We start from the raw sequence: 18,737 nt of genomic DNA on the forward strand, positions 1-18,737 counted from the left end.
TACATACATGCACTCAAAGTTGTTGACTCTTGACTTGATGAATCCCATTACACTGGGTTATTCTACGAGCATACATATTAAAAACATGGCTCAAAAGATTACCAAATGTCTATCTCTAGCCTTATAAAAATCCAAGATATCAAGAACCTCAAAGAATTAGAGTTCCCCAAAATAAGCAGGTAGATCTTGTTAAAACTTTTTTCTCAGTGTCCCTGAAATGTTAACACTGCACTTTAACTCAAAGAAAAATTTTGAAATTTTGAGATAAACTACCAGTGAATCTGTTATAACATCTGGCTTAAATGGAGTTAATCTCTTCACATCCAACTGTTACATAATACAATTACTTACCCGTGTCCGATCTTCAATGTTGTATATTTTTAATTGCATGGGGATATTGAAACTATGCAAAAAATTGCCTCCAAAGACTAATGTGTCTGTAGGAGTATACACAGCATGAATCCAGCCTAGAAGAAAGGGAATGGAGGGTAGTGACTGTAAGCACACATTACAACATGGCTCTCTCAGAGAACTAGTATAATACTCCTAGGTCCTACTTTTTACTCTGGTTGTTACTTAGTGGTTGGTCAAGTTATTTAATCTCTTGCAGCCTCAATATCCTCTATATAAATTAAACTTTATATGGTTATTAGTAAGTATTAAATCAGAAAATGCACGTAAAGTGTTTAGCATACAGTAAGCTTAACAAATGCTGCTTCTATTTACAGGAGCACCTACTGTGAAGGTGCAGTACAAGAGCTGACATGTATTTCCATTTACTCCTCAAAACAAAATGTGACAGAGGTTTAAATATTTGACCAACAAGGTATTAGCAGGTAAACAAGTGTCAGAATTCTTCTTCTTTTTTTTTTTTTTTTTTTTTTTTACAAGTGTCAGAATTCTAATACAGGTCTGTGACTTCAAAATCTGTGCTGTCGGGGTGCCTGGGTGGCTCAGTCGGTTGAGCCTCCAGTTTCGGCTCAGGTCATGATCTCACGGTTTGTGAGTTCAAGCCCCACATCGTGCTCTGTGCTGACAGCTCGGAGCCTGCTTCGGATTCTGTGTCTCCCTCTCCCTGCCCTTCCCCCACTCATGCTCTGTCTCTCTCTCTCAAAAATAAATAAACATAAAAAAATATTAAAAAAAAAAAACAAAAAACAAAAAAACAAAATCTGTGCTGTAAATACTTATTTTGTAACTAGTGACCTCCTAAAAATTATCACTGATGCTACTACACCCCAGCCTTCATAGACATCCCTTAGAAAGTAGGTCTCTTTCACCCAGACGTTAGATACTGCCCGCTGACCAGGTCTTATCCTTAGAGATTCTGATTACCTAGACCTAATGTGCGGTCCAAATGTAGACCTTCTGTGAGAAGCCACCACTGACAATTCTGATTTTAGTGGAAAATCAGTGCCTTTTTCAAAAATCCACATTCTTACCATCTAATCCATAATGACAGGAAAGGACACTATTGTTTTCTGTCCACCCCAGCATCACAACCACTCTTGGTGGTAATCCATTAATTCTAGTGGCTAGAGTAAACAACTAATTTTTTCCCATCTTGCTTACCTGAGGGAATGACGAAGGTATAGCCCTGCTTGAGCTCAATGCGCTGACAATCTGATACCCGGTCACCCAGAAAGATGTCTCCCTGTTTCCCTGACAGCAGCCAATTCTCGTACAGCTCCAGGTTGTGGGCTGTAGGGGGGATGAGCCAGAAGACCTGTGAGTTAAAAAACTTCAGTCTGTTAACAGCCATTGACATGACCCAGTCGTCTCCCTCAACTGATAAACAGGTACAAAGTTAAGGCCAACAGGCAGAAGAGCAGCAAGCAATCCTCCTAGCCTGCAGAACCTGACCATTTGGGAAATTCTAGAGGCCCCAAGGAAGCAGATATTTTCTGTCCTTCACTTGATGAAATGGCTTTTAGGGCTTCCCTGGAGTTTCACTGTAGAACCCAGAACCCATCCAGGACTCAGGGAGAAGAGGGACATTCAGTTTGTTACCTAGGAAGTCCCTTACTTGCCCCTGGCTGTCTGGCCTCTACAGTCCTAAGAAATACAGTAGGTACAATATCTTCTAGAGACAGGCCTAGCTTACTTTGTTCTAGGGTAGTAACCAAGACCAAAAGGACAAAACTTGAGACACCATTGAAATGGATCCAAAGCAAACAAAATGACTTTGGATTTGGAGGTATAGTTGTTCTAAATTAGGACCTCACATTTTAAAAGCATTATGTGTTTTCATTCCGGTTCTACTTTTCTCTCACAAACGCATCTACTTCTAGCAAGGGAAAAAAGGGTAACTAATAATAAGAGCGTAATACTACAAACCTCTGACATTAATCCCAGATTTCCATTCTCACACAGCATTCAGAAACAATCTGACAAGCTGGAATACAGTTCTTTACGAATGAGAATAATCTTTCAAAATCTATTCACATCCTTAGGGAGGACTTAAAGGCTTCCTCTGGCCACATTTCAGATCAATGCCTTCAAAATAGGGAAAGGTGGTTTGGATTCTAATTTGCTGATTTCATCCTGAATCTATACAAAATTTGTGTTGCCATCTACTACTTTATCGCACTTCCATGTAGAGAAATTGTCTTGTCTTCCTAAAACCACTTTCTTGTCTTCATGTGGAGAATTCTGCCTTGGGAATCTAAAAATAAGGCTGCTGAGGTTTACTAAGTAGTATGCCAATATTGGTATTATGACAGCAGACTAGAAGAATACAAATTCCTACTGAAGTCCAGCCAAAAGGGTCAACATAATCACCGTTTCTCTCTAGAATAGGGGACAATTTCCTAACAGATTCATTTCTAGGTATATTAGGCATGCATGAACTGAAGCAGAGACATATAACCAGCTTCAGATTCCAACCCCCATCCCAACTATGACCGTACCTTTCCCCCTTGATGGATGTGATACCAAACAGAGGTACCACCAAAGTCCACATGGAAGTCAGTATAGCAGCCTCGAACACTCATCAGACAGTACCTGACCCAAAAAAACCAGCAGCCATTAGTGCACCGATGAGAAAAAGAGAGCATGCCCCACCACAATACCACACTCTCCCCTTGTGCACCCCACCTTCCACATAATCAATTCCCAGTCAGTAAGAGGAGTACAACTGCGTCATCATGTTACCAGAACGACACATTTTCTTTAAACTATGCAATTGTGGGTTGTGACACCGTTATATATACTCTTCCCTCTGGAACTGTGAAATCTGTTTAAAGAATTCATCTTTTTGATCATTTAGGACACAGACCAAGGCTCCAAAGGGAGGAACCATTCCTTGCAATCACTCTGGTTTCCCGGTGATGTACCTGAGGAAATGCAGGGAAAGCCACTTACTTCTGCACTTTGGGGTACTGCATCTCCAAGATGGCATTTGTTGATTCAGTCTGACTTTCCTTCAAATGCCTCGGCCACATGTTGTCTACCCAGTCAATGAAATCCACCTTTAAAAAGAAGAAGGAAACATTTAGGATTCAATGGAAGGACTGGGATTAAAGAGAACTTTAAAGTCCAGAAAAACAGAATTTCTCAAAATACACACTGAAAGACTATAATTTAATTATAAACAAAACAATCTGTTGGTGAATCTTAGGGTCGACAGGCAAACCTTCTAGAAATAATTTTTCAATGAGAATAAAGGCTAATGGACCCGTCAACATCATAAAGATAGCACTAATCAAAATGAAGTCATTAAATAACACAGTAGTATCCCCTTTGTGTCAATACTGGTATAATCAACTGTATTTTTCTAATTCAATCAAAGGTGCTGTCTGGAAGGTACTTCTAAACTTACCAGAGATGTAACACGGTGAACTGTTAGAGCAGCTAAGACATCCAAAGTGAAGAAGAAGAAGAAGAAGAAGAAGAAGAAGAAGAAGAAGACGACGACGACGAAGAAGACGACGAAGAAGACGACGAAGACGACGAAGACGACGACGAAGAAGAAGAAGAAGAAGAAGAAGAAGAAGAAGAAGAAGAAGAAGAAGGAGAAGAAGAAGAAGAAGAAAAAGAAACAAATCCAATAGGGATTTGTAACCCTACATGAACAATGTAGAATCTACTAGGTTAGAAATCAGAAGTTCCAGGTCTGTCATGTTTTCTCAAGATCACATGCAAGTCCCTGGAACTCATTTCTAAAATGAGGATAATTAAGGGGCGCCTGGGTGGCGCAGTTGGTTAAGCGTCCGACTTCAGCCAGGTCACGATCTCACGGTCCGTGAGTTCGAGCCCCGCATCAGGCTCTGGGCTGATGGCTCGGAGCCTGGAGCCTGTTTCAGATTCTGTGTCTCCCTCTCTCTCTGCCCCTCCCCCCGTTCATGCTCTGTCTCTCTCTGTCCCAAAAATAAATAAACGTTGAAAAAAAAAAATAAATAAAATAAAATAAAATGAGGATAATTAACTCCAAGGGATATTGTGAGGATTACATGTAAATACATGTTAAAATTTCTTGAGATAACGTTAGCAGAATTTAGTAATCTATTTTTTATTTCATTTTCATTTCACCTTTATTTTCTATCTTTAATCACTTGGTTTTTATTATCACTAACTACATGAACACAATACTTGGTCATTAAAAATACATGTGGCTAAATGTATAATTCTGTATTTTTTAAAACATATATAATTTATTGTCAAGTTAGCTAACATATAGTGTATATACAGTGTGCTCTTGGTTTCGGGGGTAGAATCCTGTGATTCATCACTTACATACAACGCCCAGTGCTCATACCAACAAGTGCCCTCTTCAATATTCATCACCCATTTCCCCCCTCCCACACCCCCTATCAACCCACGGTTTGTTCTCTGTATTTAAGAGTCTTTTATGGGTTTGCCTCCCTCTCTGTTTAAAACTATTTCTTCCCCTTCCCTTCCTCCAAGGTCTTCTGCTAAGTCTCTCAAGTTCCACATATGAGTGAAAACATATGATATTTGTCTTTCTTTGACTGGCTTATTTCACTTAGCATAATACCCTCCAGTTCCAACCACGTTGTTGCATATGGCAGGATTTCATTCTTTCTCATTGCCAAATAGTATTCCATTGTATGTATAAACCACATCTTCTTTATCCATTCATCAGTGGATGTACATTTGGGCTCTTTCCATAATTTGGTTATTGTTGAAAGCACTTCTATAAACATTGGGGTACATGTGCCCCTATGAATCAGGACTCCTGTATCTTTTGGATAAATTCCTAGTAGCACTATTGTTGGGTCGTAGGGTAGTTCTATTCTTAATTTTTTGAGGAATCTCCACACTGTTTTCCAGAGCGGCTGCACCAGTTTGCATTCCCACCAACAGTGCAAGAGGGTTCCTGTTTCTCCACATCCTTGCCAACATCTGTTGTTTTCTGAGTTGTTAATGTTAGTCACTCCGACCAGTGTGAGGTGGTATCTCAATGTGGTTTTGATTTGCATTTCCCTAATGATGAGTGATGTTGAGCATCTTTTCATGCGTCTGTTGGCCATTTGGATGTCTTCTTAGGGAAAGTGTCTATTCATGTCTTCTGCCCATTTCTTCACGGGATTACTTGTTTTTTGGGTGTTGAATTTGGTACATTCTTTACAGATTTTGGATACTAACCCTTTATCCGATATGTTATTTGCAAATATCTTCTCCCATTCCATTGGTTGCCTTTTACTTTTGTTGATTGCTTTATTTGTAGTGCAGAAGCTTTTTAGCTTGAGGAGGTCCCAACAGTTCATTTTTGCTTTTATTTCCCTTGCCTTTGGAGATGTGTCAAGCAAGAAATTGCTGCAGCTGAGGTCAAAGAGGTTGTTGCCTGTTTTCTCCTCTGGGGTTTTTGATGGTTTCCTGTCTTACATTTAGGTCTTTCATCCATTTTGAGTTTATCTTTGTGTCTGGTGTAAGCAACTGGTCCAGTTTCATTCTTCTGCATATTGCTGTCCAGTTCTCCCAGCACCATTTGCTAAAGAGACTGTCTTTTTTCCACTGGATGCTCTTTCCTGCTTTGTCAAAGACTGGTTGGCCATATGTCTGTGGGTCCAATTCCGGGTTCTCTATTCTATCCCATTGGTCTATGTGTTCTTGTGCCAATACCATACTGTCTTGATGATTACAGCCTTGTAGTAGAGGCTAAAGTCCAGGATTGTGATGCCTCCCGCTTTGGTTTTCTTTTTCAACATAACTTTGGCTATCCGGGGTCTTTTGTGGTTCCACACAAATTTTAGGATTGTTTGTTCTAGCTTTGAGAAGAATGCTGGTACAATTTTGATTGGGAATGCACTGAATATGTAGAGTGCTTTGGGTAGTACTGACATTTTAACAATATTTGTTCTTCCAATCCACGAGCATGGAATGTTTTTCCATTTCTTTGTGTCTTATTCAATTTCCTTTGTAAGTTTTCTATAGTTTTCAGCATACAGATCTTTTTCTATAGTTTTCAGCATACAGATCTTTTATATTTGGTAATCTATTTTAAATTATATGTGCTGAAAGAAGTGAAGGCAATATGAACGTATCTGCACTTTACACTGAACTGTAACATGTCCTCTACCTTCAAATGTGTGCATTACCCAACCACTGACCTCCAAGAAACAGTCTCAGGTAGATAAAATGTGAGCCAAAACATGAGTCCAGTACAGTATTGACACTACAAATAATCTAACTTAAGGCTATAAAACATACGTATACAGTAAGCTTTACAACAATACCTGTATTTAATAATTTATTTCCCTTACAATATAGATCTGGACAAATGCATACAATCTGTGCATAATGATATGAGGCAGGTGTCTAGGAAACCGTGGGAGCAAGGCTGGAAGGGATCACCAATGACATGCAAGTTGAGAGCAACCATGAAGTTAACTTGTGGCTGCACTTCAAAGATTTCTGCTCAGGGAGCCAATAGTTTCAACCAAGCATCCACTGGGTCTCAAACACTGAATGAACTCCAACTTCCTTCCTTTCCCTCAAACAAAATCTACTTTCTGTTCTCTTAATGTAGTGGTCAGCACCTTCTATCTCATGGTCCTCTCCTTTGCTAACACTGTAACAGAATAATGAATAACTGTACTTGCTCAAGACAGTATAAGCTCTTATGTCCGGATGGGGAAAAGAAGGGTTAAGAACACATGGGTATTTTTTTCTCAATTTTCATTCAGAGAAAGCTGAATTTCTTTGGCCAGAATTTCTCACCTGCAGCACTGAGTCACTCATTCTGGCCTTTTATTTTTTGGTATTATTAGGTATCGTCTTGTGGTATGGGACTCATACTTTTTTCCTTCGGTTAATGTTTAGGCTCTGGGTAGGCCTTTTACTAAATGGCCTGATCCATGTGAGAGCAAGTCTCCAGAAGGGGTAATCACCAGTTTCTACCTGCTCTGCATCAATACTAGGGCCAAACTGGTAAGAAGTCCAATACCCAGGACCTAATCTACTCACATGCTGCACAAAAAAAGCTCACGGCCTTACATGAACTGATTTTCCCACCACCAAACAAATCTGCGCATTGTATATGTTACTTTCCAGCTACCTCTCGGGTACTGCTGGAATGACAGCAGAAAACAATCTCTCTCCTTACCAGAAAATCCCATTTTATGCTAACACCCCAAGAGGCACCTAAAGGTTGCCCACCTTCCTCTTCCACTGCACCTACTTTTACACATACTACTTCTTCTGCCTGGAATTCTGGTTTTCATTCCCTTTGCCTCATTTCTTTCATGTCAAGCTTAGATATCACTTCCTCCAAAGAGCTTCCCCTAGTTCTCATCCAGTTTAGGTTAGAGGGGGGTCCTTCTTCTTGCCCCCACAACACTCTATATTTATTCACTTATGATGCACTTACCATTAGTGTGGCTTATAGAAATGTCTATCCTCTGGTCTTTCTTCCCCGTGAGACTTTAAGCACTGTGAGAATGACAATGACCTTATCTTCCACAGGTCCTCTAGCACCTAGCATAGTGCTCAGCACATGGTGGGCACTTGAGCCAATAATACGCTAACTCTGAAGGTGTGAATGTCACAGAGAATAAGAGATTATGTGGTTTACGTGAAAGATTACAAGAATATTTGTTCAAACTCATTGAAATGTATACTTAAAATGAGTATATTTTATGTCAATTATACCTCAATAAAGTTGGTTTTTAAAAAAGCATTATTGGGGTGACTAGGTGGCTCAGTTGGTTAAGCATCCACCTTTGGCTCAGGTTATGATTCCGCGGTTTGTGGGTTTGAGCCCCATGTTAGGCTCTGTGCTGACAGTTCAGAGCCTGAAGCCTTTGGATTCTGTGTCTCCCTCTCAATCTCTGCCCCTCCTCTGCTCACAATTTGTCTCTCAAAAATAAATAAATATTAAAAAAAAAAGAATAATAATAAAAAATAAAAATAAATAAAAAAGCATTACTGAGATATGTTAGAAAATACCTAAATAAATAGAAGGATACACTGTGGGGAAAAATACTCCAGTAAATAAATAAATAATACCCCAGCAGAATAAGCATATTATTGCTTACATAGCAAGTCATCAAAAGCTTTCCCGCTTTCAGGAAGTGACCTTGGTAATAGCTCAATCTTTCCAGTCATGTTTTAGGTCCCTAAAAAATATTGGTGCATTATTCTCTGCCCTCCAGAAAATTTCCTTTTTCTGAGCCCTTCCATAGTTCCACTCCTCCACTTAGGTCTATTATTTTTATGTTATATAATGATGGATTTTTATCATTAAAGCTAGGAACAAAAGTGAATAAATTAAGAATGTTACAAAAAAGGCTTCATGTGTGAATGACATAATTCTAAATTTCAAGAACAGAAAAGTATGAATGTTTGACTTTTATAGCTATAATCACTTTATTTTTAAGTTGAAATTCTAACAATATTAACAATGTTAATTTATAAGCAATATTAAAAACAATTTATAAACAAATGTTATTGTGATTCTTACATCCCTCTCTTATTATTTTAATGCACTGAACTGTACATTAAAAAAACTTTTTCTTTAAAGTAGGCTCTATATGCTCAATGTGGGGCTTGAACTCATGACCCCAAGATCAAGAGTTGCATACTCTACCAACTGAGCCAGCCAGGTGCCCTATATTCTTTATTTATTAAGTGCACCATGTTTGGCTAATAACAAGACTAAATTCTAACTGTCTTCCTATATTTCCACATGACCAAACAAATTATAATACAAAAGGATTTTTATCATTCTAAGGAGATAAAAGTTTTCTTAAGAAATTAAAAAAAAATTTTTTTAATCTTTATTTATTTTTGAGAGAGAGACAGAGTGTGAGTTGGGGAGGGGCAGAGAGAAAAGGAGACACAGAATCCGAAGCAGGCTCCAGGCTCCAAGCTGTCAGCACAGAGCCCAACGCGAGGCTCAAACTCATGAACCGTGAGATCATGACCTGAGCTGAAGTCGGATGCTTAACCGACTGAGCCACCCAGGCGACCCTTAATAAGAAATTCTGTACTTAGCTGTAGCCATCTCCAGTAACAAGAAGCAATGACAAAAAATTACATTGTCTCTTCAGGTAATAATAGTAAAATCCGAAGAACATTTTCCTGTTGGTCTGTACATATCAATGACTTAGTGATAATAACAATGCATCTTACTGGTAAGCTGAATGTAGGTGTATATATAAAATAACAATATTAGAAACAATTATCATAATTTTGATGCAATTAGGATAATTAAATGGAGATTGAATAAAACACTGAGATCTCGACTTTATTTATTTTTAAATGTTTATTTTTTATTTTGGGGTGTGGGATAGAGAGCAGGGGGAGGATCAGAGAGAGCAGGAAAGGGGCAGAGAGAGGGAGAGAATCCCAAGCTGGCTCTGTGCTGTCAGTGTGTAGCGTGATGTGGGGTTCAATCTCACAAACAGTGAGATCATGACCTGAGCCAAAATCAAGAGTAAGAAGCTTAAATGACAGCCACCCAGGCTGAGATCTTGATTTTAAAAGAATGATTAGGGGGCACCTGAGTGACTCAGTTGGTTAAGCGTCCGACTCTTGATTTCAGCCCAGGTCATGATCTCACAGTTCATGTATCAAGCCTGGAGTCAAGCTGTGTGCTCACAGCACGGAGCCTGCTTGGGATCCTCTCCGCCTCTCTCTCTGCCCCACCCCCCACTCACTCTAATAAATAAACATAAAAAAAAAGTTATAAATTCTCCCAGTATATAAACAACTCTCTTGGTGACAATGACAATGTGGAAAAAATGATCAGACTAACCGTGGAGGGCCTCTGCACCATATTCTCCAGCCTGGTGTGGCTGAACTCTAGGCTGATGACATTATAGAGTTTTTCTCGCTCCTCCTCTGGGGTCTCATAGTAGCGTGTCCACTGAGCCATGGTCATTTCAATGCCTTTCTGTGTGTTCACGTCCATGACATCCACCATGCGACGACTCCCTGCCACGAAAGATGTATCAATCATCTCTACTGAGCGGCTATTATCCTCAAATATATTAAGAATATAAAATCCAAGTAGAAGGAAACAAACTATCGTTTCTTTATTCAGGGTATTCAGTAATAAGCAAGGAGAGAGCTGTCACTCAAGGTGGATAAATCAACAGGAAATCAAACCACAGAGAATGGGAAAAACAACAGGTTAGTATAAAAAACCGATTCCCTATGGCATATTTCTATATGGTCAGGTAACAAATCCTATATTCAGTATCTTACTCAACCCTAACAATTCTAAATGGTAAGTACTAATCTCCATTTCATAGATGAAAAAATAGGTGTTAGGTAACTTGCAGGACAAGGCAGGACAAGAATCCCAGAACTCTACACCAACTCCAGAGTTAATGCTCTTACCCACTGAGCTACACTGCTTTGATGCAGTTTTAAGGATCTTATCTATCCTATACTTTGATCCACTATACAGTGATATAGTGAGTACTAGATTCATTCTGAAGCTGTCCATTCTTCTGTTTAAAAGGGTTATTTCCAAAACCTGTTAAGCATTTCTAATATAAACGTCCCTTTTCATTCATTTCACAAATATTTACTGACTGATAAAGCCACCATGAGGGACACAAAGATCTGTATCAGATTCTCAACCAACTATAACAACTACAACAAAAAGGAGAATGCATAAATTAGTAGGGAGGAAAAACAATAGCCTAATTAAAGCCAAAGATACCTAAGTTTAAATTTCAGCTCTAATAATAGTTGGGAAAGCTATTTAACTTCTCTGAACCTTAATATCTTCTTCTTTAACTTGGGAATAATATTACCTTGGAGGCCGCTGTGAAGGAAAATATTTAACACAAAGTAGGTGTCAATTAAACAGTAGTAAAAATAAAAGGAAAATTATTATTATTTTTATTATTTTTGTAACATTGGACTGACCAGAGAAGCCTTTTAGGAAAAGAAGGTGAAGAAGAGACTTTTGAGTTAGGCCTTGGAAAATAAAAAGAATTTCAACAAGAAAGATTCAACAGAGAATTCCAAGCAGAAGCAGCAGCATAAGAGACAATATGGAGAGGCAAGACAGCTAAAAAAGTTAAAATAATAGTGGTCAAGAAAAGGAAAGAGAATAAAAAGCTGCTGATATTAAGAATATTGTTCAGGGGCGCCTGGGTGGCTCCGTCAGTTAAGCAACTGACTTCGGCTCAGGTCACGATCTCACGGTTTGTGGGTTTGAGCCCCGCGTCGGGCTCTGTGCTGACAGCTCAGAGCCTGGGGCCTGCTTCAGATTCTGTGTCTCCCTCTCTCTCTGACCCTCCCCCGTTCATGCTCTGTCTCTGTCTCAAAAATAAATAAACGTTAAAAAAAATTTAAAAAAAAAGAATATTGTCCAATTTGTAAGAAACTAGCAAACATCTACTATATACCTGGACTTCGTGGCTATAACAACTAGTATCAAGACCTGGTCCCCTGCCTCTAAGACGTTTACAGTCTAGTCAGAGATATGAGATAATAGTCAGGAGGACTAGAATATGGCCATAATAAAGGAGACATGGCAGAATACACATAAGATATAACTCATAATATAAGGCAATAAAGCAAACCTACCCTTTATATTTTGGAAGAAAATGCTAATGCTAAATCAAAATTGCCTTGTAATACCATTTCACACCCACTATGATAGCCGTAAATTAAAAAAAAAAAAAAAGGAAAATAACAAGTGCTGGCAAGGATGCAGAAAAACTGGAACCCTCAAGACTTTGCTGGGAATAATGTAAAGTGGTGCAGCTGTTGTGAAAAAGTTTGGTGGTTCCTCAATAAATTAAACACGGAATGACCATGTGACCCAACAACTTCACTCCTAGGTATATATCTAAAGATACAGGTGACGAAAAAGTTCTGAACTAGAAACTGATGGTGACGGTTGCACACTGTGAATAAATTTAATGCCACTGAAGTATATACTTTAAAAATTATTATAATGGTAAATTTTATGTTACTTATATTTTAGCACAATTGTTTAAAAAAACAGGGGTGCCTGGGTGGCTCAGTTGGTTGAGTGTCTGACTTCGGCTCAGGTCAAGATCTCATGGTTTGTGAGTTGGAGCCCCACATCGGGCTCTGTGCTAACAGCTCAGAGCCTGGAGCCTGCTTTGGATTCTGTGTCTCCCTTGCTCTCTGCCTCCCCCCAGCTCATTCTCTGTCTCTTTCTCTCTCAAAAATAAAAACATTTGAAAAAATAAAAATAAAAAAATAAAAGTGAATGCTTTCCTTCAAAAATGTAGATCAAAGCTGTTGGCGAGGATGCAGAGAAAGAGGAACGCTTTTGCGCTGTGGGGAATGCAAACTGGTGCAGCCACTCTGGAAACAGTATGGGGGTTCCTCACAGTATGGAGGTTCCTCAAAACATCAAAAATAGAACTACCTTACAACCCAGCAATTACACTACCAGGTGTCTATCCAAAGGATACAGGTGTGCTGTTTCGAAGGGGCACATGCACCCCAATGTTTACAGCAGCACTACTGACAATAGCCAAAGTATGGAAAGAGCCCAAATGTCCATCGATGGATGAATGGATAAAGAAGATGTTGTATATACGTACAATGGAGTATTACTTGGCAATCAAAAAGAATGAAATCTTGCCATTTGCAAGACTGCAACGTGGATGGAACCAGAGTGTATTATGCTAAGCAAATTAGTCAGAGAAAGACAAATATATGGCTTCACTCATGTGGAATTTAAGATACAAAACAGATGAACATAAGGGAAGGGAAGCAAAAATAATATAAAAACAGGGAGGGGGACAAAACATGAGACTCTTAAATATAGAGAACAGAGGGTTGCTGGAGGGCTTGTGGGAGGGGGGATGGGCTAAAATGGGTACAGGTCATTAAGGAATCTACTCCTGAAATCATTGTTGCACTATATGCTAACTTGGATGTAAATAAACAACAACAAGAAACTTATTACTGTCCTGGAGGTCTGTTAGGAAAAGAAGTCCAGTGATGGACCTATAGGTACTCAAGAAGATTTTCTGAGGTCCTCTGAGAGAGCTCTGCATTGTGAAGAATGGGAAAGCATTTTAATTACTCAACAGACTTACTGAGTGCCTACTATACTCCAGATTGCACTAGGTATTAGGAAATACCCAGTGACAGGCAGACAGCTGGACTCTAACACAGAAATAGTGAAGGAGTGAAAAAACCAGGGAATTCAAGAACTTTCCTTCACCTGGGCTATCTGTGACTTTCACCTCTTGGATAAACAGAAGAGTTATCCAGCTGTCTAAAAAGGGCCCTCCGGTGGCTAGGAGATAGTACTGCAGTGTCAATTTCCAAAGCAAGACATTGCACTGGAACTTTAACATAGAGAACAAAACTTAACAGAAGCTATAATGTTGGGAGGAAAGCATCAGAAAAAACTCTTTTTGCTTCATGTCCTGTTGGAAACATGTCCAAAAGGTTTTAATCCACTTTACTGCTTTAACGTGTATAGGACTGCAACCATTCTGAATTCCAAAGGATCCTGGTGAGTCTCAGGGCTACCCTGAAAACCAAATGGTCTGCAGAAATTTGACCTGAGCCTTTACTGACACCAGGAAGCTTTCTTCTTTAATTAGGTTGATCCAATTTGTTTTTTTCCCCTAAATTTTGAATAGAATACAAATCAGACTAAAAACTCAACCAGTCACTGAAAGAAATGTTAACATATCTCTTTCTCGGCTTACAACGCTTTTGTTTATTATTACTATTATATATATATATATATACACACACACACACACACACACACACATATATATATATGTATATGTATATATATATATATAAATAAAATAAAAATATATAAATATACATATGTTTTTATTATATATATATTTGTTTAAGTAATCTCTCCTCCGAAAGTAGGGCTTGAATCTACAACCCTGAGATCAAGAGTCACATGCTTCAGTTTACAAAGTTTTAAACCTTGGTCAAGTTACCAAATGTAGCACTGGTGAAAATTTCCTGGAAATTTCTCTACTGCTTTTGGAGAATGGAAGAGAATCACAGATATGAATGAATCTTCCTTCTTGTTTCAAAGATATAAAATGTCACTTTCCTGGGTGAGATGCCCTGGAACAGGCTTTTCACGGAGAGAAGGAGGGGCACACAGTGATAAAATGGTAGGTAGGGAAGAAGGAAAAGTTTTAAAGTTCTATGCCCGGTGTGTACTAAATGAAGCAACTTTTGTAACTCTTTCTGTGAAAATTCTCAGTGGCCAATGAAATGGCAGTTTTTATCAAGATGCATATACTTCAATCAAATATGTACTTCAACGTTCCTAAGCCTTAAATCTCAGTCAGAAATTTAGAAATCAATTCCAATCTTAAATCTTTGCCTCATAGGCGCAACGGCCACACATATTACTACTTACCCACACACATTTTGACATCATTCACAGTGAAGTCTGGATCTGGCATCCTATGAAACAAACACTTGTAAGTATAAATGGAAGCACACCTTCTCTAATCAGTGTGAGTTCTTCATTAACGTACTAAAAACGCCCAAGTTAAGACACATAAATATTCATATTCATATTTAGATTTAATGACATATTTTAAATATGATTATATATTCACATATACATAATAAGAAAGAATATATAACAAAATGTTAACAAGTGATTATTATCCCAGGGTAATAGATTTTTAAGAGATTTATTTTCTTTTTAGGTCACCTATATTTTTTCATTTAATTATTAACAACCATGAGTTGTTTTTGTAACAAAAGAAGAAAAATACATGGTTTTAAGACTATATGGGGGATTCTTTTTAATTATCTACTGCTTTGGGTTATCAATACTGCATTGTCTATAGCCCTGGTGTAATATGGCCATTTCACAACTATATCCAATCAGGCCGAGAACACTTACTTTATTCCAAGTCCATCCGAATTCTTGAAAATCAGAGGGTCTCTTAAGCCACCCCGCTGAATATACTCTACATTAAAATCTGTCACCATAAGAAAACAACTGTTAGAAAGGCAAGAGGTATAGCCGGAAAAAGATAAAAAGACCATAAAATAGATCTTAAGTATTAAGGTGGAGATGGTGTTTGCTGTTTCTGTGTAAATAGTTTTGCTCTGTGAGACAATACATGCAAAAGAAGCATCCTTCGTTGGAGCACCTGGGTGGCTCAGCTGGTTCAGCCTCTGACTCCAGCTCAGGTCATGATCTCACAGTTTGTGAGTTCGAGCCCCACATCGGGCTCTGTGCTGACAGCTCAGAGCCTGGAGCCTGCTTCGGATTCTGTGTCTCCCTCTCTCTCTGCCTCTCCCTGTCTCTCTGCCTCTCCCCTGCTTGTGCTCTGTCTCTCTCCCTCTCAAAAATAAATAAATATTAGGGGAAAAAAAAAAGCATCCCTCAGGATATAGGAAACTCACACTGAGAGGCAGGGTTCAAGATGTTTTCTAAGTCTGTATTTCCACAGTAAATTCAGAATTTAACCAACAGAGGGTAGTACTACTAATGAGTCATCTCGTAAATCCTAAGCAGAAATTATCATCACCCTGTCTCTTAACAGCCCAAAAATTTACTACTGTCCACTAGAGTATATACCATGACATCCTTGTCAGTTTGCCAAGGAGCAAAGCTGCATAGTACACATGGAATCCCAACTCTGTTGTGGTTGTGGGGAGAGGTACGTGCATAGAAGAGTTTTTACTGGGGCGCCTAGGTGGCTCAGTCAGTCGAGTGTCCGACTTCAGCTCAGGTCATGATCTCACAGTTCCTGGGATTGAACCCTGCATCAGGCTCTGCACTGACAGGGCGGAGCCTGCTTGGGATTCTCTCTCTCCCCCTTCTCTCTGCCCCTCCTGCATGTGTTCTCTCTTAAAAATAAATAAACGTTAAAAAAAAAGTTTTTACTGTACTATTCTTAATTAAACCTAAAACAAGGGATAGGAGAAGAAGGAAGAGGGCTTCAGGGAAAAATTCCAGCAATGTTCCTGGCCCTAATAAAACACTTTTCTTCTTGTGTCGCAGAGAATGACTCCCAAGGTGGGAGAACTAGGGAAATGAGGGTGTGTGTGTGTGTGTGTGTGTGTGTGTGTGTGTGTGGGCACGCACATGTGTAAGAATAGCATTGTGTAATAAGATAAAATAAACAGCATCATAGCATCAATACGCAATATTTTAGCTGCACAGATACTGAGCCCATGGTTCCCAGAGTCTACAACTTCTTACACCAAGGGACTGCAGGTCCCTGGAACCAAAATGATACTGACCTTTTCCTTCCATAAAAGTAACAAAATTTGCATTATATTTGTTGGTGTGGAGTTTCTCTTCCAAGTCAAAAGTTCTTTTCCCTTCAATTTCATCATCTGAAATGCCATCATCTTCATAGCGTCGTCGCATGGTACCACGCTGGGGGAGAGAGGGACAGAAGGATCAAATCATGTACTTTTTCATGCTTATCTAAAAGTACTCACAAACATATGTACGCTTCAACTCTATGTACTTTCAACTTCAGGTGTTATGTCAAACATCAATTTTCCTTGCCTTATAAACCTTTCTCTCAACTAAAGGTCAGGTAATGTCCTCAGAATGTACAGAATATAACAAAATTTTGATGGGCCACTGGTTCCCTACTTGTGAATTCTACCTCTGCTAACTCTTTGGACCTAGAGATATAAATTTACAATAGAAATATGACCGGGGCGCCTGGGTGGCTCAGTCAGTTAAGTGTCTGACTTTGGCTCAGGTCATGATCTCATGGTTCGTGAGTTCAAGCCCCACATCGGGCTCTGTGCTGACAGCTCAGAGCCTGGATCCTGCTTCAGATTCTGTGTCTCCTTCTCTCTCTGCCCCTCCCCCACTCACACTCTGTCTCTGCCTCTCAAGAATAAATAAACATTAAAAAAAAAAAAAAGAAATATGACCAAATTGTGTTCACAGTCCAATAAAGACTGGAGACAATCTGTATATAGATATCTTAGGTCAGGATACAAAATACGATGTTTTCATAGGGGAAAGCTGTATCTACATTAGTTTTCTAAAACAATCTTCAAGAATAGGCTAAAACATTTGAATTAATGAAACAAAAACTCCTTTACACCAGATAAAAGAAGTTAATCTAAACAACTTAGTATTCCAAATAGCAGACCATCAATATTTAGCTTTAAGGATATCTCCCCAAAGAAAATATACAAGGGTGCCTGGGTGACTCAGCTGGAAGAGCATGCAACTCTTGATCTCGGTGTCACGAGTTCAAGGCCCATGGTGGGTATAGGGATTAATTAAATAAATTAGAAAAAGAAAACATATAAATGGCCAAAGAACACAGGAAAAGATACTCAATATCATTAGTCATTAGGGGAAATGAAAATCAAAACCACCATGAGATACCACTTCACACCCACTAGGATGGCTATTATCAAAAGGTGGACAATAACAAATGATGGTGAGAATCTAGAGAAACTAGAACCCTCATACACGGCTGGCGGGAATGTAAAACGGTGCAGCCATGGAAAACAGTTTAGCAGTTCCTCAAAAAATTAAATATGGAGTCATCTTATGACCCAGTAATTCTACTCCTAGGTACATATCCAAAAGCATTAAAATCCTATGTCCACACAAAAACTTGTACACAGGTGTTCATAGCAGCATTAACCCAAATGTCAACGGATTGATGAATGGATTAAAAAATGTGGTATATTTACACAATGGAATAATATTTGGCCATAAAAAGGAATGAAATACTGGTATGTAGCTACAGCATGGAAGAATACTGAAAATATTATGCTAAGTGAAAGAAGTCAAGCACAACAGAGCACATCATCACAGATTATGGAATTTTATTTACATGAAATGTCCAGAATAGGCAAACCCATACAGATAGAAAGTAGATTAATAGTTGCCAGGGGCTGGGGAGAGCAGTAGGAAGTGACTATTAATGGTATGGGTTTCTTTCAAGAGTCATGAAAATATTCTGGAATTAGCAAGTGGTGGTATTTGTACAACTCTTGTGACTATACTAAAAACCCAATGAATTATATACACTTAAACTGGTGAGTTTTACAGCATATGAATTATAGCTCATAAGCTATATATATATATATATATTTTTTTTTTTTTATTTATTTTTGGGACAGAGAGAGACAGAGCATGAACGGGGGAGGGGCAGAGAGAGAGGGAGACACAGAATCGGAAACAGGCTCCAGGCTCCGAGCCATCAGCCCAGAGCCTGACGCGGGGCTCGAACTCACGGACCGCGAGATCGTGACCTGGCTGAAGTCGGACGCTTAACCGACTGCGCCACCCAGGCGCCCCACATAAGCTATATTTTTAAAAAACT

The 18,737-nt window shown here is 39.0% G+C and overlaps 1 protein-coding gene across 7 annotated transcripts in view; it reads right to left on the reverse strand.

The window, feature by feature from the left end:
* Positions 1 to 18,737, reverse strand: part of KDM2A (lysine demethylase 2A) — a 113,751-nt gene that overhangs the window by 33,230 nt on the left and 61,784 nt on the right. For all 7 annotated transcript variants that reach the window (XM_060607370.3, XM_060607369.2, XM_060607372.3 and 4 more), the window contains 8 exons: positions 16,669 to 16,807; positions 15,317 to 15,395; positions 14,819 to 14,865; positions 10,220 to 10,398; positions 3,364 to 3,470; positions 2,910 to 3,003; positions 1,573 to 1,726; positions 352 to 467 (listed from right to left, as the gene is read on the reverse strand). In XM_060607370.3, the coding sequence (XP_060463353.1) occupies positions 352 to 467; positions 1,573 to 1,726; positions 2,910 to 3,003; positions 3,364 to 3,470; positions 10,220 to 10,398; positions 14,819 to 14,865; positions 15,317 to 15,395; positions 16,669 to 16,807 (915 nt within the window). The remainder of the gene's footprint in view (positions 1 to 351; positions 468 to 1,572; positions 1,727 to 2,909; positions 3,004 to 3,363; positions 3,471 to 10,219; positions 10,399 to 14,818; positions 14,866 to 15,316; positions 15,396 to 16,668; positions 16,808 to 18,737) is intronic.

This window comes from Panthera onca, chromosome D1 (assembly GCF_046562875.1).
Source record: "Panthera onca isolate mPanOnc1 chromosome D1, mPanOnc1 haplotype 2, whole genome shotgun sequence".
NCBI lineage: Eukaryota > Metazoa > Chordata > Mammalia > Carnivora > Felidae > Panthera > Panthera onca.